The sequence below is a fragment of the Rhinatrema bivittatum genome, chromosome 13 (assembly GCF_901001135.1).
Source record: "Rhinatrema bivittatum chromosome 13, aRhiBiv1.1, whole genome shotgun sequence".
Taxonomy (NCBI): Eukaryota; Metazoa; Chordata; class Amphibia; order Gymnophiona; family Rhinatrematidae; genus Rhinatrema; species Rhinatrema bivittatum.
In genome coordinates, this window is record NC_042627.1 from 12,824,633 (window position 1) to 12,850,850 (window position 26,218).

Sequence of the window (26,218 nt, forward strand, 5' to 3'; positions counted from 1 at the left end):
AAATTGGGAAGAAGGGCAGTGCAATGCACATGGGGTTATAATATTGTAAATCCTCTTACTGCTTTCCTCTGCATATTTTGCACCTGCAGAGAACACGGGGTAAAGAATCACTGTGGCACTGGCCATGGAAGGATTTCCAGAGGAAACTCTACAGGAAATTTGCCTTTGAAAAAATGGATTACGGGAAGAAGGTACATTAAAACTTGACCTCTATATTACTAGTATAGTAACAGACGGGAAGAACTGCAAGTATAACATGATGAAATATGTAGCCCCCTCTGCAAATTCCAAGCCTACATCAATATGAGCTCAGCTACACGACCGGTTAAGAGAACAAAAACGGGTTGGACCCATATTAATCCAGAGGGCACTATTCATCTGATATGCAGCTCAGCAAGTGAGCTGGCTAAACGTATCCAACTAGCCTAGCTGGGATATTCAGCAGTGCTACTGTGCCACTGAATATAACCGGCTATCTTAAAGTTAGCCTCATAAGTTTATCCGACTAACTCCTCTGCACGACTGATAGAAGATCGCAAACCACATGACCACATCACACCTGTGCTACACAAGCTACACTGGCTGCCAATAACTTAGAGAACAAAATCCAAAACTCTGACACTGACTTACAAAGTCCCTCAGAAGGGATGGAGCTATCTACCTGAGCGAAAGGCTTCCAAATCACTAAGATTCCCTCGCAAAGTCACCAAAACATCCCCACTGAAAAAAAAAAAAAAAGAGACCATAAGAACAGATACAGATCGATCGATCCTTCACAGGAGCACTTCCTGCCCTTTGGACCTCCCCCACAGAAGATCTCGGACAAATAAATGGCCACTCTCACTTCAGGAAGCAAATCAAAGCCTTTTAATGTTAAAGCCAGGAATTCAAAGCTGCCAAACTGATTATGGGAACTGTTTGGCATTTCATCTTAAATTGCCTTAAACATGCTTAGAGATCTTTGCTTTCAGTTTTTATTTTATTTTTTCCCAGCAATTTATCAATGTTTATTACAACAAGAGCAAAAATATTTACCTGGGAAAATGACAATTCATTTTCTTCCACTGATTTCTCCCATTTTTGTACTTCTTGTAATAAACATTGATAAATAGCTCCATAGCAAAACTTTGGATTTTAGCAGCATGTGTAGAGACATTTGTTTTCAGTTTTTATGAGAATTTTTTTCTTACATTTAAAGCTGTTAGACCATGGGTGGCCAGCTCCAGTCCTCAAGAGCCACAAACAGGTCTGGTTTTCAGGATATCCATGATGAGTATGCATGAAATAGATTTGCATGCACTGCCTCCATTGTATGCATATCTAATCACATGCATATTGATTATGGATATCCTGAAAACATGGCCTGTTTGTGGCTCTTAAAGGCTGGAGTTGGCCACTCCTGTGTTAGAGCTTAGTCAGGATTGTTGATCTATTTAGAGACAGGCCTTGAAGCACAGATTAAATCTGTTGAATAATAATGCGATATCGCTGCTACTCAAAACTGTTTGCACCACTGTCATGTGAAGCTATAAATGATCGCTGGTTTTCTTTTCCCAAATATTATTTTTGGCAGGTTACCAAGAAGCTCCCTTTCTAGATTCTATAAAGCAGATGAGCATAATTTCTAATGACTTTATTAATCTTGCATGATTCTATCCTAAATCTTTTGAAAATTATTTTGATGAAAGGTGGAACTTTTCAAACTGGGTGTTTGTTTATTTAATTCAATAGAATTTGGACAAATAATTATAGTACACTGATAGGTGTCATATATTAATGTGGAAATAGTCGTGGACTTGTAACTACAGCACAGACCCAAGAGTCTAAATGCTGACGATCTGTCTCTAATCCCAGTCCAGCTTCTCCGTAGGAGGGTCATTTTATCCCACCTGCAATAATAAATGATTTCATCTGAAAACTGGGTTACATTTTTTTGATCTTTATTTCCATGCATCTGAAATCTTAGAATGAATAGTTCCTGGGATTTATTTCTAGCAAATGTCAAATTAATTACCCATAACCATTTTGCCATAAGTGGAAGGTTGGGTGTGTTTGTGTGTATATGGCCGCAATAAGATTACATCACTATTTAGCAGAATTTCTTGGGTGGAATATATAATCTTTCCCAGATTCCTGGGAATCAGGGGGGCGAGATACTAATGTTGTGCACCCTCCAGGAGAGAAACCATGGGATAATCGTGTCCGCTCACTGTAAACAAGTGCACAGCTTCCCTTTCACTGTGCTTAACAGCCCAGCTCTCTGACAGAGCTCCCGACTGCATTCAGAGGTGATCATGCACAGCATTATGGGAACTTCCAGGTGGAGGGATCTCTGCTGAGGAGTAAATGTTATGTGAGAACTAACAAGAGAAACCGAAGGGAGCTAACGTGAATTCACTCTGGAATGGTTTTGTTACATCTGGAAAGCTGTGTAAACTGATTATGAGATTAAGATCAGAATGGATAGCAAAGCCTCACACCATCCTGGTCAAGCTGCAAGTTAGCGGTTTTGAATGTTAAGGAATGCCAGTAATTCTGTTTGCCAGCGTAATAACATCTTGCCATATTGCCAAATAAATTCAGCAAATTGAAAACAATTTAAGTGCTGTGGATATATATTAAGGACTGCACCAATGCACTGAGCAAAAAAGGCTCCAGAGCCCTTTTTTTTTTTTAAGATAAAATGTCCTTATAAACCCTGATAGCCTTCAGTGTCAGCTGGTAGGTATTGGAGTGTTACAATTCCAGGGAAGTGTCTCCCAGGGGAAGTGGCGGAGACAGAGACACAAAATTCAAGGAAGTATGGATTCTTAGTTGTAAAGAAGTGAAGGAAAATCGGACATCAATTGTGACCTATGACCCTGCAAAAGAAAGTAACTTGTGCAGACTAGATGGGCCTTACCAGCCTTATCATACTCTGTGTTTCTGTGATTTCTCCACTCCTTGCTTCTTCTTAGAAGCAAGTGATATAATGTTCTTTCCTGTGGGTTGACTGAGAATCTTGAGTTCCCTCTCAAAGGGGAAGATATTCTAAACAAGGTTAGAAAGAGTTTATTTATTTCTATTATTGTATGCTCGTCTCCTGGCTCAGCTAACCTTTCAGGGGCAGACCCACCGTCCCCTCCTCCTGCATGGGCTTCCTGTTACCCAAGGATGAGGCGCTAGATTGATGCAGGGCCTGAAAGTGTGCTCTGGCTCACAGGCCTTACGCTGAACTTTCCTCCTATTGTCCCAGCAGAAGCCGTTGCTTTAACACTGCTGGCAGAAGGACCACAAGGCCTCTTGTGATATGGTTTCTTTCCCCATGCCCAATGCCAGCCTGGGTGGCATGGGCAGTACCCTCCAGTCCTGCTGCATGGGTCAGTACAGTGACTGTGGATAGATGAGACCAGTTCAGAAAAGGAAGACGAAATATACCTACTACTATTACTACTATTTATCACTTCTATCGCACTATTTGTTTATGCAGTGTTGTACAAAAATACATTAAAAAACAGTCCCTGCTCAGTAGAGCTTACAACCTCATTGAAACAAATATACACGGCAAAACTGGGAATTTCATTTATTAAGAAATGGTTAAAATCAATAAGTTTTGGGGTAGGATAATCAGGGGTTAAGATTTAAAAGCAGCCTCAAAAGGGTGGATTTTTAGACTGGATTTGAATAAGACCAGAGAGGGAGAAATGATGCACCAACTTGGGAGGTGCGTAGGCAGAGAAAAGAGAGGAGAGGTAGAGAGAGGCTGCTGAGTGAAGGGTTTTGTAGATGCATAAGAGTAGGTTGAGCTGAATGAATCAGTGGATAGGTGGCAGTGAGACATCCAGGTAGCAATGTCAGATAAGCAGGCTGAGATCTGGGACTGGATTCCTAATGAAATTTCTGGTATAGAAAGGTAGGTCTGGGAGTCATTAGCAGAGAAATGGTATTGAAAGCCTGGGAGGAAATCAGAGCACCAAGGAAGTTAGCATAGAGAGAAAAGAAAAGTGTCCTAGGACACAGCCCTCAGGCATATCAATTAATAGTGGGATGGTGGTAGCGGAGAATCCGCCAGAGAACACACTAAAATTAAGAACATAAGAAATTGCCAGGCTGGGTCAGTCCAAGAGTCCATCAAGCCCAGCATCCTGTTTCCAACAGAGGCCAAACCAGGCCACAAGAACCTGATGAGAGTGGTAAGAAGAGAACCAAGACAGGACGGAGTCCCGAAATCCAAGTGAGGACAAAATAATCGATGAATAGGTGGTTCTCAACAATGACAAGCGAGCAAATAGGTCAAGGGGGAGAAGGATTGCGTAAAGGCCTTCAGTGTTTAGCCATAAACAAGTCATTGGAGATTTGGTAAGGGTTATTTCTGTGGAATGCAGAGGAAGAAAACCAGAATGGAGTGGATTGAGATTGAGTGGCTTGAGACGGAGGTGAACAGCATGTTCGATTACGTTGGATGTGTAAAGAAGGTTAGCAGGGCAGGAGGGTCCTGTTAGGGATTTTTGAGGAGAGGTATGATCACAGTGTAAACACCCTGCGCGAGTAAACTATTTCTCGTACTGTCATCTGGGTAAGTCAATGATTCAAGCTTTAGGGTTTCCACTTTTAAGTTGTTAAAGATAATACTTTACAAATACACCCAGTGTAAAATCAGCATTTAAATAAGAAAATAAAAGTTAGATGATGGCTCTTTATAATGAATAGGTTTTATTGAACTGGCAGATGTGTATGTTTTTTTCTTTGAACACTGTACAAGGATTGTGAATGCAAAATATTTTTTAACTTTCAAATGGTAGTAATATTACTTTAATAATTTCAATCACAGTTAAATTACTCTGAAACCGGTTTCTAAAAGGAATTCAAATTTACAGACTAATATCAGGTAAGTATAAGTTACTTTACTTTTCCTTTCTTTTCTCTTATTTAATGTAACTTGGGACAATATTCAAACCTTAACTCTGAGAATTGATTCTTTGCGTTAACTTATTATTTCGGGCTTCTCCGAGATACTCGAGATCTCCAAGTATGGAGAAGTATGTTATATACCAACATATTTGACCTTTTACTAAAATGTCTGTCTCTTCCTATTCTTTGATTGTGTCTTCTCTTATTATTCTCATTTGAGAATAATAATTTTACAAGAGACAATAATTTTACAAGAGAGAATAATTTTACAAGAGACAGCAAACTATACAATAGATTTCATATCATAATGTAAATAATGTAAATATTTTAATCTCTTCCGTTCGTCTCTCTTATTCTAATTTCTCTTCCCAGTTTTAAGACCCTGTTGTAATGTAACTTTTGTTCTCCTTGCACTTGTTTTTCGTTTCTTGTTCTCACCCCTTGTTTTATGTAAACCGGCATGATGTGGTTTCTAATCATGAATGCCGGTATAGAAAAACGCTAAATAAATAAATAAATTTGATATTTTGTGTTTGTAATAAAAGAATTACTTTGTACTGGCGTTATAGGGCCTGATATAATTTTGCAGTGCTGCCTTTTCATAGGAAGGGTTGCTGCTGTTTGATTCCTGGGAATTGGTACTGTTATAATCGTTATGGCAGGTTTGCTGCAAAGGTTCGCAATGCCTTTCCAGTAGGGTTTTGTATTGCGCCACAAGGTGTCTGGTAGTGGAAAGAGGTTGCAATGCTGTTAATAAGATGGCAGTAGGATCTGAATACTTTTTGTTGTATGGCGAATCCTCTTAAGTGCTCATTCTCGTGTTATTTACTTTTCATGCTGAAATGTATTTCATCAAGCATCCTGTTGCATGCACCCTGCCTGTCTGTGTCAGGGACGCTCCCCATGGGTGGGAGTTGGGAGGAGATCCTTGCAGAGATTCCTGCTCCCATACTAAATCCCGTCCAAATCCATGCACAGAGCATCTTCCAGGAAAGCAGAGCAGGGCCGGGGGGAAGGATGCGTCAGTGTAACACTGCAGTCAGACCCTGGCACCGCCAGCACATAAACAAAAAAACAACGTTGTTTGGCTAAACCCAAGGCGTTGCCGGATTTGCAGACCCCCACTGCCAGCGGTGTAGTTTTGGGGAGACTTCTGGAGTGTATGAGGGATGCTCCCTCCCACCTTCGCCCCCCAGATGATGATTGCGTTGTCCTTCCCTCCTCCACTCCAGCCAACCAGTCCTCGGTGACCACAAATGTTTAGAATCACTGCCCTGACCCACCGCACCTGTAAACAGCCTTCAGACGCTGGTAAAGTTATTGTTGGGGGGGGGGGGGGGGAGAGAAGCCCATGAAGGGGGGAGAGGTGGGGACAGCCCAGAAGGTAGCACCGTCCCTGGCTGGGAGGAGTGGGATCCCGGATGGGGGGGGGGGGGCACAGAGCTGCTCATCTGGCCCCCTCCGGCCTGGGAGCAGCAGTGAGATATCACACAAGGCCGCCCACGCTCCCTGCCTCACCCAGGGCACTGCTTTCACTGCTCCATCCTTCCTGCCGGGGATTAGAAATAAAATGCTTTTTTTGTTGCTCTACCTCACTTCCAACCCTGCAGAGCTTAAGAAAACGTTGTTTGTTTTGCTGCCCTGCAGCAGCAGTGGGGGCGCAGAGAGTTTCCCAGAAAAGCACCGGGAGGAGAACTGAAGGGCACTGCAAAGCGAGGGAGGAGAGTTTTCTTCTCCTTTGGCACAAACCAACAGGAAAGGATGGCTGAGAGAGAAGGGAGCAGCCAAGTGAGGGAGGCCTTTATTCAGTGGCCAGGCAGAGGATGCAATTATAAAAATGTCTTTGCCAGGAAATAGGGGCAGGGCAGGGACCACCACATGTAGCGTCGCATTGGGCGCAAACCTCTCTTTGACCAGTGCTGGTGAAGGGGTTTCCGTTCCCACCTTAATTATCGGTAAAGTTTACCTCTCTGTCTGAAGGGCCCGGTTTCCCAGCAGGGCAAACGTCTGCTAACCTCCTCCTCCTCTGTTAAAATGCACCGCCCTGTCTGTGGTTGTTTTCGGCTATTGGCCGGCCTGCACCCAATTAATGATCTCAGGACACTGTTCCTGTTCCATTTGTTTGATTGCTTGACTGCTTTACCTTATTTGTATTTATAAACATTTGATATTTTGCATTTTCCTTAGGCACAAAGCGGATGAAGGCACAGCACGTAGGTGGTGGCTCCTAATGAAGGATCCAGAGACACCCGCCACCCTCCCGAAGGCACTACATCATCTACATGTCCCCCCTTCCTTTTATTTTATTGCTTTGTACAGGCCCTGAGCTTCTCCGATGGCTTTTTCCATGCTAATGCCCTGGGGAGGGAGCAGGGAGTTGGAGGGAAGACAATATTTAATCAGGTTTCCTCTCAAAGCCTCGGTGGCTTGATAAAATGACAGATGTGACAGTTTCCTCTGTCACAGACCACATCTCTCTTCTTGGAAACTCTTCTTTAGTTACTGGAAAACAAATTTGTATGGAAAGCAGTTTGCGGCAGGGAAACAGCAGCCTGCGGAGTGAGATAAGGGGGAGGGAGAGGTACCAGGTCCAGATGGCACGACCTATATTTCCCCATAGACACAAAACAGGGCAAAGGCTTTTAGTACATCTGGTCCTTAACAACTGCACATCTACAGGCCCGTTCTTTAAGCCATTTAGCCAGGTACAATGGTCTGTCTGACCGCTGCCCTCACGCAATCCGGCTCCATGGTGCAGGCATTTTCATCGGTGTTCAGAGGAGGCGTTCCCGGGAGCGCGCTTTGGACAGGATTGAATTTTTAAATCTCTACGTGTTGTTTTCCCAGCAAAAACTTGCCCATAGAAGACTCAGGTGCAAAGTCCACAGGTCCTTTTTTTGCACCTAGGTGAGCTGTTCAGAGATGGTCTCCTTAAAGAGAAGTTATCCAGCTACTAACATGACCAACGTTACTTTCTCACAATTTAAGTATTAAATTAAATTATAAAGACAGTTAATAGTAAATGGTAACCACACCCTTTCCCATTTAGAATATATTATCGAACTATGTAACCGTATAATAATGGCACCCTTTGGATAAATTAGAAACCACATATTTGTGCCTAACTGTAAACCGTTGTGATGGTGCTCTACTATACGACGGTATAGAAAAGTTTATAAATAAATAAACAAACAAACAAACGTTCAAATCTATGGCCCTATTTAATGCGGATTATCGTATGAACAAAAAAAATGGGAGGAATCCCTTAATGCGCAGGGCCCTGACTGTGCTCTGTAGCTGTAGGAGCTGCATAATTGTGCCTTATTAAATGTCTCTCAATTAGGCAACTGGTGCTACTGGTGTTAAATGTCCTTATTTTGGCATCAAACGGCTGTTGGAGCCTTGAAACTGGCCCGATTCTGATTCAAGCTTTATCCTATCAGCCAATCATTATAAAGCTTAGCATTTATCACGTTATTTTGTTAAATCGTGCCACTTTGTTTTACTCATTGTGTATGTATGTGTTATCACCATCCCCGAGTCGTGGATGGTGCAGGATACAAATTTTAAAATAAAGAAAGGACGACTTGCACCTCCATTGAAGAAACATTGCAGGGGCAAGTTCCAAAGAGCCCACATTGTTCGCAGTTTACAGGGGTAACTTCAGCCGTGTTGCTGCCCATTGAAAATGAGCAGCCATGGCCACTTAGCATATGACGCTTAAATCGTGGACCTGCCTCGATGAGGAAAGCTGTCGTTTAAAAAACCCGCCAGCTTTGGGTGGGGGGTGAGATGGGAAGTTTGCGCGAGGTGCGTTTGCTGCTGTGCTGGGTTCGTGGCCGGACGAGGGAAGGAGCGCGGGGTAGGAGTGGGAGTCGCCGCCGCTGGCACGTTTTGTCGGGCACACACACACCAGGAAAGCCGCAGAGGGGACTGTGGCACGCAGCCGGAGGGCCCGAGCCTGCCGAGGGTGCGTCTGAAAGCAGAAGGGGCGGAGGATTGTGAAACAGAGAACCCGTGGGGGTGGAACGACGAGTAGCGGCAGAGAGGAGGAGGAGAGGCCTGAGCGTGAACAAGCTACACAGCAGTGGGAAATGGGAGCGAGGACAGCAAGAGACTGTCACCGGCAGGGAAACGGACAGGATTCAGAGAGGGAGTGGAGACCATGAAGGGTTGGGACATGCTGAGGGTTACGTGGCTGATTGAATGGCTAGGGTCCTTCGCTTTCAGTTCAAACCAATTTTCACCCATAAATTCCTGGATTTTTCTCCAAAGGTGACAATTGCTTTAAACCGATATTCACCCTAATTTTAGGCTGTTAAAGAGCTGCTCCAGAGATGCACCTGCTGGGTTTCAAGTTCCACCCCCCACTTTAGTGTAAACGCTCACTCTCCAGTGCCGCCCGTGCCGTGTTTCAAGTTCCACATCCTCACCCCCCCCTAAGCGACCACCGTGCTCCTGCTGTGTGGTGCCATGAGTGCGTTTGAAGCAGGCCCTGCCCACCAGAAGCACTTCCTGGCAGGCTCCCTGGCCCTGCATGAAAGCAGATGTGCAGTGCTGCAGAGCGTGGGACCCTCGGTAAGCTGCTGCCGAAGGAGAGGAGAAGCCTGGAGCTGCCACCAGACAAATGATAAATGATGTTGCAGTCCAGAAAATGGGGGGGTGGGGGGGTGGTGGAGAGGGAGATTCTTGGGGGGGGGAGAGAGGGACATGCTAGGCCAGGGATGGGGCGGGGGGTAGAGCAGAAGAATCTGGTGAAGCAATTTAGCCGTGAAAGAAATTCCAGTCATCAACAAGGGTCCCCCGCAAGGAAAATGATCTCTCTTCTCCGGGTGACGTGGGCGGGTGGTTGCCGTGGTGTTTCAAAGCTGGGGAGAAAACAGCTCTGTTTTTCCCCTTCAGACATGCCTGGACCTGGAGATGGATTTCTCAGTGCAAAGTTTAATTCGTACACATGGGAGATTGAATCTCTAGCATAAATCAATTGATGGCGTTGTTACAGAGATTCTTCTAGTAGCAAGATTCAATCATACCAAGGCCTCAGATCCTAAATGCTTGTAAAGATTTGCATATGTCCACCTTAGAGTGCATCGGTGTGAATGACTATTTGCTATGAGAATGTGGATGCAGAGAAACTTATGGGTACGCGTGTGTGTTTCAGGGGATAATTATGTATTTGCACATACATTTGAATAGCACAACATTTTGTATTATCTCTGTATTAAAGCACGGATAGAAATGCTTATATTGCAATGCTTCTCAACCCAGACCTTGGGGCACAGCTAGCCAGTCAGGTTCATGGTATCCCCAATGAATATATATGTGAGATATATATATATACATATATATGTGATGGTATGCATTGTATGCATTGTTATTTTCACTTTCGAATGGTGGAAGGACTAGGGGGCATTCCAAGAGGTTGGCGGGTGGCACGTTTAAGACTGGTTGGAGAAAATTCTTTTTCACTCGGCGCACAGTGGGGCTCTGGAGTTTGTTGCCGGAGGATGTGGTTGGTGCAGTTGGTGTGGCTGGGTTCAGGGAAGGTTTGGATGGGTTCTTGGAGGAGAAGTCCATGAATGGCTGTTGATCGGTTTTGCTTGGGGAGTGGCCACTGATGTTGGTTGCATCGGTAGCATGGGATCTTCTTAGTGTTTGGGTGGTTGCCGGGTTTTTGTGGCCTGGTTTTGGCCTCTGTTGGAGACAGGATGCTGGGCTTGATGGACCCTTGGTCTGACCCAGCATGGCAATTTCTTATGTTCTTATGCAAATCTTCTCTCATGCATATTCATTGGGGATACCCTGAGAACCTGACTGGCTAGCTGCGCCCCATGGACCAGGTAGGGAAGCACTAGTATAATGTTTTGTTTTTCTTTTTATTACACGATCATGTGAGAAGGGTGGCAGGGACAAGCACACCAGTGTCCTCCTGTTTTATACAACACCCAACTGTGGCACAGCTTTTTCTTTTAATGCCAGAAGGAGGTTTTGTTTTTCTTCTGGGAGGCAGGATGGAAGGGAAGGGATCTCATGGGTTGGTTTAATTAGCAGAAATGGCAATAACATAGGATGTTCATTTTTTTTGTTCTTTCTGGGAAGCACGAGGGTTGAAATGTTTGTTTGCCAACGGAATACCAGGGCACTTAGTTATCATCAGGAAATGTTCATGGGCTTAATAACCTGATAAAAAAGGAAAAAGATGCTAGGGCACCTGGAAAATAATTAAAGATACAAATGCTTTATGATATTCTCTGTCTTATTCTCCATTCCTTTCGGAATTCCTGGCACTGCTCTTCTTTCCTCTCTTCCTCTGCCGGATTCTCCTGCACAAAACTTTGTGCTTTCAACTGTTGTGCATCCAGAATTTGTAACAAGTTCCCACTGCCCCTATATGCCTTGAGCGGTGTTGCCTCCCATTCAAGAGAAAAGCTAAGGCACAGTTTTCTGCCAGGCCCTCCCTACAGACCCCCCAATCTCCTGATCTCGGTATCATTACTACTTATTTTAAAAGGATGTTAATAAGGCCTACATAGTCGAATGAGTTGTTAGGCCTTCAGTTAGTCAGATGATGACAATTTCACAGTCGAACAAATACTTCACTACTTATTTTAAAAAGGTTAGAAGGGTCAGTGACCTAACCTTTGCACATGCCATATTTATTACTGTTTAATTATTTTCAATCTGTTAAAATCAGCAAATAAATTGTAACTGCGCATTAAAAACTGAAGCCATCCTCCTCTCCTGAGCATGCCGTGCAGTAGACAAAATGAGCCGCTGTGTTAAAAAGGAGGCGCTAGGGGAAACCGTGCGTCACTAGCGCCTCCTCGGTGTCGGGCGCCCAGGAGAAGTGGCTGTGGCTGGCTTAGGAAAACAGATGCTCAATTTTACGAGCGTCCATTTTCCTAAGCTGTGCACAGCCAGGTGTTAGGAAAATGGACGCTCGTTAATTGAGCCTTAGTTTCCTAACATGACCGCCGGCAAGACATTTTTTTTTTTTTTTTTTTTTTTTACATTGCTCCTTTTTTCAGTTCCTCCGACAATATCACCACGATATTACGTCAGAGGAACTACAGAAAATCAGTGTTTTCTGGTCAGAAAATAGTGCTTTTCTGTTAACTTTTGGGGCTCCGAGGGTGATGTAAATTTTGAGAGTAAACTTGTGCGTGTCGGGCGCACATTTATTTTTTAGATAAGGGAGGAATAGCTAATAGCCTCATCAACATGTTATTTACATGTGATGAGCGCTATTAGTTACACGCTGGTTTGGACATACATTTTGGACGCGCTAATCCCCTTATTGCATAAGGGGTTATGGACCTGTGCGCTAGCCTGAGCACACGGTATTGCATTGGCCTGATAGATATTCATTGAAACATACAATTTGACCAGGGGTGCCCAGACTTTTACATATAACTGTATCTATTTGGTCAATGACTTTGTTTTTAAGATTAGCTTCTACTGTTTTGCCCAGCACCAATATCAAGCTCACCATTTCTTTAGCCACCTTTCAGTCTTCAGATATTGCAGCCGTTTGAAATGACAAATTACAGATTACTAGAAACAGGTTTGCATTTTCATGTTCAGGTGGAAATCAATTAAAAATCAAAGTAGTCAATACATTGGATGCCTATGAAGTACAATTGTCTAAGCACAAGGTTTTTAAAGATTCTTAGCAAAGTTTCTTGGTCATAGAAAACAAAAATTAAAAGATATAGGAACTGAATAGTAAGTGACCAACCAGCCGCCATTCCAATAATGAGGGATAACCTGGCAGAAGAAACTCTTAGAAAAATAATCAGTTTATTTTCATAAATGCAGATATGAAAAGACAATTTAGCAGATTCACAGTTTTGACAGCCCTGCTATTAGTGGAACAAACACCAGGACTCAACAATGTTCAAAGTTTGATAGAATAATCGTGACGCGAGAGAATCTTAGCTTGCTTAAAATACGTTCCATTCTAGTGGAATGGAGCACCTATCCCGGAAAACCTGCTCTTCAAACATAAGCGATACGGGATAAGTGACCAGCAACTCCTGTGGAGGTCACAAAAAGCAGAAAGGGACTGTAAGAAAACGTTTAGCGGGTTCAAACGTGAAGCATTTTTAAAACATTTATCCAGAGTACATTGAGAATTCTACAACTGAGATAAAGTTCAATAATGACAGCAGAAATCTAAAGCCTTTTTAAAAATCCTTTCCAGTATTTGTCATCTTGAGAGTAGCACTCACATTTCAAAAGCCATCCTGGTTATTCCTAATATTATTTGATTTCATAAACTTAAATGTATCAAGAACTAACCCATTATAACTAATGCATGAAAATTTCAATTTTCTGTCTGCAAAAGGATCCCCAGAAAGACCCTCATTAGAATAATAACTCCTCAGCATGACTGAATGGTTTGGTAAATGGTCATGTTCCCATGAAGGTTCAAAGGCAACGTGGACACCCGTCATTAACAAGGGTTTTGTGATGTATCCTAAAATCAACTTATCACTTGGCCTTCCAGATTCATTTCTTTGCACACTTACCTCTGGCTGCACTTCCTTCCAGACTCAGTTCCTTACACATTCTCTTCTCATGCTCTACCTACCTCTTCTGCCTTACTGCAATGCTAACACGCTCTATTGATTTACTGCATCCAATGCAGAAAATATGTATTAGACTATATGTGTAATATTAGGTTTATTTAAGTTATCAATAAATTAACACATAGGAGTTGACTGATAGTTTTCTAAAAATATTTTAAAAACAGAGAAGATTTATAAATATATATATACACACACATAAACTGAAGCATGTTTAGTTATCTTTGTTATAAAATTCCACTATTATGAAATGTAGAGTTACTTTTCTAAAATGTCATATGGCCATGGATCTCTACTTGAGTATAATCTGGGACTAGAGTTAATAATTGCAGATTAGAAAAATGAAATAAAATGTATTTTAAGGTTACAGAGTACATGTGGGTGGAATGTTGTATGGACTGAAACTTAGATGAGGAGCTCTCGCCCCCATAGCGCCATAGGAAAAGATGGCGTTATTTCCCCCGGTGCTGCTGGCGATAATGTGGAAAACATTATCGCCGGCAGCGCTGCCAAGCCATAACCCCGCCCCCTTCCCCTAATTTGCATGGCATCACCACAATGCGGCCATCATCAAGTGCGGTAAGGCCATAACACTTGCGATAACGGTCCTAACACCCACGACAATGGCCCATCGCAGAATAAAGAATGACCCTGTAAGCCAGCTAAGTCTAGTTGGGCCATAGTGTTGTCCTAAAGTTAGCTGGATAACTTTAAGATAGCCGGTTATATTCAGTAGTGTGGCTGCACCACTGAATATACTTCCAAAGTTAGCCGGATAAGTTTATCCAGCTACCTTTGCTATCCAGACAGTGAATGAATATGGACCTCTTATAGTTTTATGTAAACAGCTTTGGGTCCCCTTTTTGGGGAATAAGGTGGTATATAAATATAAAAATAGATCCTGGTTTAGTAAGCTATTTCTCTGTCTGAGTGGATTACCAAGTCCTTATGATAATACTGAACATATGATATGTAAATCTACATATATGCCTACCATAAGTTTATGATTACACAGCAAATACATTATCCTAAATGTTTTCCGCTAAAGGCAGAATGCAGCAAAATAGAGAGATTACAAGGACTGAAATCCAAAATAGTGGAGCTAATCTGGGTATTTTTAATAGAAGGACCTATTCTAGGATGGCTATTTGTGATCAGATTATGAAGATCCTTTAAATTCTAAGAGATTTCATTAATCAATTTTTGGGGGCATGCTGAAATCCAATTATGGATCGCAATCAAAAAACAGGCCCATTCCCACAAAATAAAAACAAAACAAAACTGAACGCCACCTTTTTGGACTCTAGTGAATGCAGACATCTTTAGCTAGAATATTATTTGCATGTTTTGTGCCAAATGATATGCCCATCTGATTTTGCTAATGCCAGGGAAGAGCTCATGTCATAGATGAAATTGCAAGGTAACTATACCATGGAGGTTGACGCCATGTTAAAAATGAGTCACTCTTTAAAGAACATAAACCAAATTTGCTGTAGTAATAGGTAATGTTTCACCTTAGTGCTTCAGAGAACAGTCAAAATTTGCTACAATTTCTTTCTTTGGTTCCTTGTGGTCAAAGACGTCTTGCCAGTCTGGAAGAGCATAGCCATGAGAGATGAACTGATCCAAAGGCAGGTGCAGATCTAAACAGCCTCCAATTCCATTCAGACTCAGTAAACCGATATGTGCCTTCACTTGAGCAGCAGGTAGAGCGCCGCAATCTGCAGTACAACAAGCCACCGATAGGGAAGCATCACACTACCATGGGCTTTCAGCAGCATGTACTCTGCCACAACCTGGCTGACCTCCCCCTCACGTGCTATGCAGGCGTACTTGCCGTATTGTTCATCTGTCATGTTATTGATGTGATAAAAGCACGTCTTCTCGTTGGACGGGCAGCTCAACTTTGTCACGTCATCTTGCGTCCACGAATAGGTGGCATGGTGGGACGTGACTGGGCAGGAGATGAAGTACCGAGAGAATGGAGGTACAGAGATGGCAGAGTCATCCCGGGGCGGCCTGCCGCTCACCAGCTGCAGCGTTCGTCCTTTCAGGAACAGAGACAGTTTGGGGAGGAAAGGAAAAAGACAAAATAAATTTATTATTTTATAAAACAGCATTTTGGAAGATTTTATTAAGAAAGAAAGCTAAGTTCTCATAGCAATATGTCTTAGTTTATCCAGGGTAATTATAGCTTCTTCCATTTGGAAGTAATCCTGCAATCCAAAAAGTGGAGCAAACTGAGACAGTAGGGATAAACTGAGACAGCCTGTGCACGAGCAGGGATTCGAACCCTTGTCCCCAGCCCTTCTGCTGAGTTATGTTTCTGTGTTCTAACCACTAAAGCTTTCTATGAAATCATTCAAAACTCGGACCTTACTCAGACAACTGGACACATGAACAGAAGTACAATAATACTTTTACGGGACGCTTATTCTTTGATTGTCTAAATTTCTGCTGTGCTTTTATAAGCGGGTACTCTATACTCAAAAGTCAAGACAGCTGACATCTATTCAGCTGAAGGAGCCCCCTAGCAGATTGTAAGATGGCTTCCCTTGAAAGGGCACTTTACTGCTGCTGGGAGCACTTTGCATACCACACGCTTTAAAAAGATACAACATGCATGCATCATATAGACATTTCTGAAACGGAGATTAGACAGCAATGTGCATATCTCAGAGCTTGGAAAAAAAAAAATCCCCCCTTCTTCAGAGGTTCAGACTCCTGTACACAGAAAGAATTAACGCGGTGCTGGGGAACCCTGGAGCTGCCACCGAGACTTTTTTTTTTTCTTCGCTGGCAATCCCTGTTCCCTCCCCACACCTGTTTTCACCAGAACCACAGAGCAAAGCAATGCAAATGAATAAAAAGGGAAGCTTCTGGGGCTTCACATGTAATTCTGCCCCTCCCCCCCCCATGTCACTTACGGACTTCATCGCATTTTCCTTCTGGGGAGCCATGCGCAATATTCTGCAATCTGCAACAAGAGAGGAGATTACAAGCATCAGTACCTGAGAGCAGGCACATCCTGGGATTTTCAGTGCTGCCCCATGTTCCTGCAGATCACTCCCAGTCCCTCTCACTGCTATTAAGTGCATTAAAGCAGGTTTTTTCTCAACCTTTTTGATGCCAGCAGTTGGTTTCAGTGTTTTATTGTGGGGGATTCCTTTTGCCCTTTGACATCCTAAACTGACACAGGCCAGCCGGCTGGAAGAGTGGGGGGAGACTCCCCAGGAGTGGGGGGGAGGAGGAGTTCCCACCTGTGGCTAAAGGGGGCCCCCTCCCATGGCTAAAATGCAGAGGGAGTGCATGCTCTCCTCTTCTTCAGGAGTCCCGTCCCCCCCCCCCAGCCACCCTCTTATTAATTTAATTACAAGAATTACGGCAAAGAAGCTTTTGCTTCTTGCACCCACAGCAGGGGAGGGGAAAAAAAAAAACAACAAGTACCACCTTCGTTCCAGAGGATACGGTAGCCAGGGGCTAAAAATAGTTAAATTGGTGGCAATGGGAAAACATGCTGCCCCTTTAAGGGGGGGTCTGATGCTTTCAGCAGGCTCTGTGGCTGCACAGCCAGCAGCCCACTGGATATTTTTATTTTATTTTTTTTAATTTACAGGACTGAAGTGGGAGGAGTCTGAGCCTCAGCTGAGGTCGATGTCCATGTTTAGTCTTCTGGCCCAGTCAGCTGTTTGGTGCCGGTGGTAAAGAGGTGCTACTTCCGGCTGCAGAGGCATCTGCCTCTGCAGCCGGAAGCAGCATCAGTAGTAGCAGTCAGCGCTGTGGAGCCTGCAGTGAAGCTGCTACCAAGGACATCTTGACCCAGTGGTTTAGGGCTGTAGAGAGAATGTCCCACCCACGACTTCAGGTGACTGGGTTGGGTGCTGGTACCTGTGCGGCTGCAGAGGGGCAGCTGCAATTCGGGTCTGCTTCCTCCTGCAATGACTGGCAGAAATGCTGCCAGGGACCGTTGCCAGTCCACGAGATCATGTTGCCAGGGCAGGGTGAACAGATCAGCATAGCCATGGCCTTTGCTCTTGATTGGGCCTGTTCAGAATTTGCCAGTTTAACCAACGATACTAGCTGGAGATTATTCCTTGGGTCCTAGATGGTGCATGGCACGTGCAAATTTAATAATTATTTTTTTTTTGGAATACAGAAGGCTGACCACAACAACAACAACAACAAGAACAGCTCTTAAGCTTGGAGCCTTGTTCTGAGCGGAAGTGATTCCATACTTGTGTAGTTATTGACTTTAAAATATCACTGTATACAACCAATACACAATTTACTAATAAAGCTAGACAATTCTACGGCGATGACAGGGCCTGCGGGGTGCACGGTCTGCCTGGCATTCTCTGCTGGCCCCCCCCCCCCATCAACTGGAACCAGCAACAGCGAGGCAGAGGATGCGCTGAAGATCTCTCCCCCTCCCCCCCCCAGAACAAGGAGGGAGTCGCTGGCGCCACATCGGCTGCCCGCCCACCAATAACAACACCATGGCGGCGCCCCTTCGTGCAGACCCAGCGTGCTTTATTCACTGAACCCTGAACTTAATTGCAACAATCATGAATCATATGTGCTTCATTGAGCCTTTGGGATCACAAACTTGGTCTTCCCTACGGTAAGTACTAACTCTTCCGTTATCTCCTCCTGCTTAATGTTACTCTGCTTCTATTAAATGTTCAGTCTCTGTCAAAAAAAAACAAAAAACCTTTTGATCAATGACCTGCTAGAGGATCTACACCCCACTATTTTTTTGCATCTCTGAAACCTGGCTGAATGACAAAGATAATGGTCTCTTAAAACAAATTTCCCACCCTAATTATTCGCTAAGGTGTTCCCATCACCAGAATCTACTCTAATTGTAGGAGACTTTAACCTCCATGTAGATAAAGCACCAAGAACTGCAGCCTGTGAAACGTTTCTAGAGGCAATGGAAGCTTTGGGATGGTCCCAATTTGTTTCCAAAGTTACTCGAAAAGCAGGACGTATCCTAGACCTAATATTTGCCAATACCGGTAACAGTCTAATCAATACTTCTCACACCAGTTTACCCTGGTCTAATCACCAATTAATAAAGGCAGAAATAACCTTCCTCAACCCAACTCATAACAGTATAGATAATAATCGTACTTTTACCTTCAGGAAAAAGATAGACACGGAGGTAAATGCAGAAGCAATAAAAAAGAGACAAACTACATCAAAACAATGCCCCCTCAGCATTTGATTCCTGGGATCAGATTGACAATGACATAGCTGAAAACCTTAGCCCTATCCAGACGAAAACTATTAATGAAGAAAGGAATACCTCTAAACATAAGAAGCCATGGTACAATGATGATTTAAGATGCACTAAAACGGAAAAGTAGAGAAATAATGGTGGAAATGCCCATTGTCTGAATCCCTAGGAAAATATAAATCTCTCCTAACAAAATACTGCACATTAACTAACAAAGCAAAAAAAGATTACTATGCTAAACAGATGCTCTTTGACGTTGTTAAACATTTAATTAATGACTCATCATCCTCCATCTTGAGAAACTATAACTTCTCAAAGACCACTTGCAATGAATATGCCAAATCCTTTTTGGATAAAATCAATTGGTTAAAAAATCAATTCCCTATCTGTTCTCCCACAAAAGCACCTCATGATTCACATGGCCTGGTTAAGTGGTCTATGTTTGATAGAGTAACTGATCTTGAAATCAGTCAAATATTGCTAAAATTAAGCCTGCTACTCACCCAGGTGACCCAATCCCAGCCAATTCCTTGAAACAAATACACTTATCACTCCAACAATCACAACCTGAATTAATCATTCTCTCTCAGAAGGAATTGTACCACATGGGTTAAAACAAGCTCTGATAAAGCCGATTCCTAAAAATAAAACTGAAAGAATTGATGACTGGGACAACTTGAAACAGCAGTATTATTATCCCAACTTGTAAATCACTTGGAAGATCAAGATATTCTCTTCCCAAATCAATTCAGATTTAGGAAACATCGTTCAACTGAGACATTACTCCTCTCTTTACTGGACACTGTGTTATGAGCGTTTGATGCTAATGAATCCTATCTTCTCATGCTAATCGACTTAATAGCCACTTTTGACATTCTGGACCATACCCTGTTGTGCCAGCAGTTGAACAACATTGGAACTGAAGGCGGTGTTCTCAAATGCTTCTCTTCCTTTTTATCTAATAGAACATTCCAAATCAATCTGGGCAATCACATATCTGATACTTTCCATATCGAAAGAGGTATCTCTCAAGACTCAGCACTCTCACCAACACTATTCAATATTTATATGATCCCACTGTGCAAACTACTGGGGAATTTAGGAATTACATTCTTCCTGAATGCTGACGACATACAGTTTTACATTCCATTCTCCAAATCAGTAGACATTACAATACAGTATCGACACTTTTAATTTATATGAAAGCAATACAGCAGGAACTGTCACAACTTAAATTAACATTAAACCCTAAAAAAAGACTGAAATCATCTGAGAAGTACTCTTCAATAGCTAAACAACTGGCTCTAGACCTAGGTAATTTCCAAATTACTCCCTCAAATCAAGTATGGGATTTAGGTATCCAGCTAGATGAGAACCTTACTATGAAAAAGCACATCAACAAATTAATTAATACAGGTTACGCCAAGTTGCATATATTACAACAGTTGAAACCTTTATTAACTTCTGAAGAATTCAGAACTGTATTGCAAACTCTAATTTTCTCATACCTAGACTACTGTAACTCCTTATTTCTGTCTTCCCTACAAAATGACTCAGCAAGGCTCTTGTTAGGATCCAGGAAATTCAATGACATTACATCCTCACTAATTTTACTACACTGGCTGCCAGTACAAACCCGAATCTATTTTAAAATATTAACGTTAATATTCAAAATCATTCATTTTAGTAACACCTGTTTGATAGGTGTAACATTACAACCATACACACCGCAAAGAACACTAAGATCCCAAAATAAAGGTCTACTGACTGTTCCAACAATATGGAGCACACACTTGACGCATGCAAGAGACTGTGTGTTTTCCATAGCGGGCCCAAAACTTTGGAATTCTTTACCTGAAATGCCACGTTTGATACCATATAGAAAAAGATTTAAATATAAATTAAAACATGGCTATTAAAAAATGCATACAACCTAACTTAAAACATCAGAATGTAGAGATCTACAATAACAAGGGCAAGAGATACTAATTGATGCATGACAAACAAATTAACGAGAGATTATAAGAATCTCAATACAATGTACAGAATAATATGTGAAATTTATTTTACTTTATTTTTGTACTTCACGTCTTATGTCCTTGATCTTTAATTAATATGCATTTGAAGAATTCAGTTGATAGATGTTAATGCCTGTTTATGAATACTTCCTATATAACCCATCATTATTTGCTGATTTATACTATGAATGTCATTATTGTAAATCGTTGTGATCGTTACATGGTACAACGGTATATAAAATGTCTAAATAAATAAATAAATTCTGTTATCTTTTACAATGTGGCTTCTAACTAACATGGAACACGACAGCCTTTTGGTTTCACCTAGATTTCCCAATAGCTTCCTAAAGTAGAGAAACTCCAGCTCCAGGATTCATAATCCTGGTTTTGCCCTACTCATTTATACTTATTTCCATGAGAACAACGCCACGGGTGAAGAGAGAGGCCTGCCGGGCAGCAGCCACCAGCACTGGGGAGCAGCGTGGCCATGTGCACATCCCCCCAACACACACACGGCACCAGGGACTGTCAGGCTGGCTCCGGATCCCACCTGAGTTTCCTCCCAGCTTTCTCCTCGCTGCTCTGTGGAGGGGGGGGGGTGCGCACAGGACCATACTGCTGCTTGGCAGGCCTCTCTCTTCACCCGTGGCATTGCAGCCGCTCATATGTGGCCACCGGTGGTGAGCCAAAGACATGGCTCTTTAGAAATTCATACGATTTAACGTAAAATACCAATATGCTGATAACTTCAATGTCAATACGAGTGATAATGTCAACGAAGCGAGCAATAAGGACTGAACAACAAATTATATTGTTAGTAGAATTAGAATTTCTATTTGCTGCTGTGTTGACCTAGAAAATGTGGGCCGAATTTACGTGCATAGGGGGGGTTACGCGCGCCGGGCCTATTTTATAAAGGCCCGGCTACGCATGTAAAGCCCTGGGATGCGTCTACGTCGGGCGGGGCCAGAGGTCTCTGACACAGTGGCCATTTGCCGCTGTGTGAGAGGATTGCATGCCGGCAGGCGCAAAAGGTAAGATAATAAATTGGGTGGGGTTAGAGTAGGGCTGGGGGGGCAGGTTAGGGGAAGGGGTGGGAATGGGGTGGGAATGGGGGAAGACAGCGTGGCTTGGTGTACACAAGGTGCACAATTGTGCACCCCCTTGTGTGCGTCAACCTCCGATTTTATAGCATGCGCACGCCTGCGCGTGCATGTTATAAAATCACATGCCCATGTGTGTGCGCGCACATGGACGTGCTCACGCACCTTTTAAAATCTACCCCTGTATGAATATGTACTAGATTACATATCTGCCGATGTGATGACATGTTGACCTAGAATATGTTCAGATCTGAACTAGAATATGCATTTGTTGTTATGCTGACCTAGAATAGGAATGTTGACAAAGTATGTGAATGTCGACCAAGAATTTTAATGCTGATTTTGTAAACCGCTGTGATCTTCTTTTGGAACGATGGTAAAAAGACAACAACATGTTCCTTTGAGAACTGACTCAGCCTGTTCATCAGCACTTGGGGCATATGGAAATCCTACTAGAGAAGGAGCAATGTATTATTCTTACCTAACCACAGTTAATTGAACTGAGACATGACCTCCAGATTGGAATTCACAGGTTCCACCTGTTCTTTTGACTTATAATTTTCCTCCTACATACTAGACCTGTCTCTCAAATGGGCTTGTCTGCCATATATTTAAAATTTAATAAAAATCAAAGAGTTAAACTCAATTAAAGCATATTGGAGGTTCTTTGCCTCATTACAGGCTTAACAGGATAAATCAGTTTTCCCTACTTATGTGTTCGTTGTATATGTATTGTGGATTTTATTATAGATGGGGATCAGAATTGGTTCCAGCACCCTCGTCCTCTTTTTTTCTTCCTATCCGTGTGATGATGTTCACTGTCGGACATTGTGACTAGAACATACAAATAAGATTCCTATTTATCTCCCCAATTAAAATCTACTTATAGTCACCCTAGAATGAGGTTAGAATTTCAAGGGCATCCCTTGCGATTCACAGAGCTCTTATTCTTTCACTGAGGGACTGCAGAGCTATGAAAGCTTCCTGTGTTCTTCAGCGCTTTCCCCACCTAAGGAAACAAAGTGGCTCACTGTTTTTGATATCCCCGTTCTTGTGCTAGCTACAGGGTTTCTCTGTTCTCCGTGATAAAACAGGCCCAGATCATGCACACGGTCACTGAAACTGAGTCCTCCTACTCCCGTCAGGGCTGATTCTGGCCATCTTATCTCACACCAGCCCAGAAACGCAGTTATCTCCATTGTCGCAAGAAATAAGCTGTACACATATGATAGGAACATTTCCCAATCACAGAGGTACTTCTGCATCCTATTCTGTCTCTTGGTGCATGGTCTGCAGGGAACTGTCCTGCTTACAAAGTCAAGAATATAAAGTTCAGAACACATGTTTAAACAAATGTTTAACTAATGCTAGCTCTTAGGGAGATTTATTATTGTGCTACATTTTACCACAGGAAAAGCAAAATATCTTGGGGAGGCGTCCTGGTAAAATTCACAACTGTGTTCCCGTGATATTTTTTATCGCGGATAAAAACCTGTGATGAAAATGTATTGCGGCGAAATGAGAGAAAATGAACAATGGCGGCCCACTTCTCCCGAGGCCATCATTGAGTTAAAGGGTCATGTGACCCAAAAACACTCCCCACCCCTCCATATGGCACATTCCCCTGGGGTCTGTTTAAACCCCCACCGCTCGTAGAGGCAGCCTATAAGTAAAAATGAAACTTAATAAAATAGCTGTAATAGTCTCACCCTCCATTCAAAATGCTTCCCTTTAGTCAAAGCTCCTCCCCCCCCCCACCAGAGAGAGAGAGAGAGAGAGAGAAGCTCTGCAGAAGCTCACCCAAAAGTTAACTATTTATAAGACTGTTTATAGGGGGCACTAGTAACTCGGGGGTGAGGCTTGTGGGGTGAGTTGGCTTTTGGAGGCCAGTTTTACATGCACAGTCCTACGTACGAACAGCACAGTTACCATCAGTGAAGAATTAATATGAATTGTAATGATGAAAGGTGATGAAAGGAGAGATCTGTAGCATGTTCTCTCTACATAATGCCACCCCCCTCTTGTGCTATAAACAGTTCAACTTTCAGTGGCCCTCCACAGAGGCTCTCTCTCTCTCCTCTGAAAACGGGATTTGGGATAAATCCCGTTTTGGCCGTATAAGGAACAGCTATCGCAGGCACAACGCCAAGAAAAAAAAAGGCGCAGTTATTTCCGGCATTAAATCCCGCGATGGTGTGCGCTACATTATCGCATGCAACATTAACCAGCCCTCATTCCCATTGACTCCGCCCAAACTCCTCCCACTTGAATAAGCAGAGTGTGACTGCTGATGGGAAGGAAGGCTGGAGGATTTTCTAGGACAGACGTACACTGCGTAGTGCAAGCTGGAAGAGCACTTCTGTTTGTGCCAGCCACAGTAGGGGTCCCTGGCGAGGAAGCAGTTTTCACAGCTATCCTTGTACACCTCACACATGTCCAGGGGCACTTGGACGACTTCAGTTGAGGACCCCACATACAGCCTTTTCTGGTATGGAAAAGCAAAATAAAATGTTAAAGACATTGCATTCCCCAACTGCATATTCTATAATAACGTATGAACAACATCAAGGGATCCTGGTGCCATATAAAGCCCAAGACATTCTTACTGCTGTATCATTACAATTTGTTGAGGTGACTTTGTTGTTGTTTTTATATTTGTAATATTATCCTCCACCTTCCTTATATTTTGCCATCTTCTGACCCTTGCTGTGCCCCTTCTGCCATCTCTCATTCGCTTTTCTCTCCTCACCTGTTTATAATGATAGCTTTCTGCCATTCCTCTTCCTTTTTTCATACTTTAAGAAATCCCATAAACCCTAGCTATACGTAGTATGAAACCGCATTTTGACCCAAAGAATCCTCGTATTACTGCCTGAACAACAACAATAATGATGTCATTCATGAGTCATAAAATCAGACGGATCCAAATGCTGGGGTACTTGTTTTCAAAGATTATCGCCTACTCAGTACTTATGGCCAACTCGTCTGGACATAGAGCACCTGGGAGTTTATGGCATTTAGAGATCAGCTCTGTAAGATTATGACTACCTGATGGAATCTTGTTTTCTGTCCTGCTTCCTTTCCATTCATCCCTTCCATCTTGGACTTCCCCTCATACTCTCGCATACACACCCAATCCATCTCCTGTCATCTCTTATAAACCACATTATTAGATATCCCTTGATCCAGTCCCTCATCTGCCTTGCTCTGAATCCCAATTCTTAAATAGTCCTTCGTATGCTCCCCAATGCTGTTCTACTCCCTCATGCCCTGGTATGCCCCATTAACCCATATTGCAGTCAGCTTATTAGATTTTCCAAAACTTTGTCATCATCACAAATGTCAATGTAGATCTCCCACACATCCAAGTGAAGAGTGCACCATAAAATTAAGTAACAAAATCAGAATAAAGTAGCCTTTTCCTCACCATATTGGAGTCAAGTGTCATGGACTGGATGGGAGCCTGGGTCTGGAAGGGTTGGATCTCCAAAATATTCACAGCCTCATGATCTAACTCCACCACTTTATGGATCATCCCATTCTCTGCAGAGTAATTCAACAGAGGACAGAATCAGTGAGCAGGTGAGATCATATTCTGATTGATCTACCACAAGTATTGTTACTGTTTGTTTGGTTTTTTGGAAAAAATAATTTGTATTATTCTGCAAAATGCACATTACAGAAAAGACAATTCTAAGCTTAGAATTCAAGGAAACTCATCATCCAACCAAGCAAAAATACAGCCCCAGTTGGAAAGGTAACTTTTATATTCAAGGAGACTATGAACTGTCCTTGGAAAAGGCTGTCTACAGCTGCTGAGAGGACCCACTTTGTCAAACAGCAGCAGCATGGTTTTGTCAGAAAGTTCTCCTCCTTAATGTTACTGACATCTCTAATGCTGATAAAAAAAAAAAAAAAAGATGCTTCTAGCACCAGCAAAGTGTTCTCTTCGTGGTAAGCCAGCTCACAATCTGATTGGATACTTAGTTCCACCTAACTGGACAACCATCCACCTTCATCTCTGAACCAGAGTTCTGACAGCAGCTTCAACAGCCTGACACATAAGAGACGAGAGTGCACCCTTTCGCCTCTCAGTCCCCTTCCTGGTTTCCCCTAACTTGAGAAACCCCAAACCACTGCCTTCTCTGACTCTCTGCAAAGGCCCGAGAGCTCTCAAGGGCATGGGTAGCTGTGGCAAGAGACCACATGCTTTGTTTTTCAGCTTGACCTTTGGTGAAGGCCGACAGTGAGCAATGGAACAACCAAGACAGTGCCACAAAGGAAGAGTAGGGGGGGAACGACTGGGGTGGGGGACCTAAGCTGAACAACCACCACCCAGTAAGAGAAGAGGAGGATGAATGAATCATCGCCTGGAAGAGA

General features: G+C 43.0%; 2 protein-coding genes and 1 long non-coding RNA gene across 4 annotated transcripts in view; 1 reads left to right on the top strand and 2 right to left on the bottom strand.

Moving 5' to 3' along the window:
- The window catches only part of LOC115075126 (cholesterol side-chain cleavage enzyme, mitochondrial), a 92,436-nt gene extending 77,308 nt beyond the window's left edge, over positions 1–15,128 (bottom strand). Inside the window, exon 1 of the mRNA XM_029575331.1 lies at positions 14,993–15,128. The gene's annotated coding sequence lies outside the window, so the exon portion shown is untranslated. The remainder of the gene's footprint in view (positions 1–14,992) is intronic.
- Positions 4,457–7,954, top strand: LOC115075127. Its single transcript, XR_003852439.1, has 3 exons — positions 4,457–4,555; positions 4,811–4,867; positions 7,078–7,954. It is a non-coding gene; the product is annotated as an uncharacterized LOC115075127 (long non-coding RNA).
- The window catches only part of SEMA7A (semaphorin 7A (John Milton Hagen blood group)), a 70,418-nt gene continuing 56,868 nt past the window's right edge, over positions 12,669–26,218 (bottom strand). For both annotated transcript variants that reach the window (XM_029575328.1, XM_029575329.1), the window contains exons 11-14: positions 25,266–25,381; positions 24,169–24,323; positions 16,406–16,455; positions 12,669–15,525 (exon numbers count right to left, since the gene is read on the bottom strand). In XM_029575328.1, coding sequence (XP_029431188.1) covers positions 15,170–15,525; positions 16,406–16,455; positions 24,169–24,323; positions 25,266–25,381 — 677 coding nt within the window. In that variant the 3' untranslated portion in view covers positions 12,669–15,169. The remainder of the gene's footprint in view (positions 15,526–16,405; positions 16,456–24,168; positions 24,324–25,265; positions 25,382–26,218) is intronic.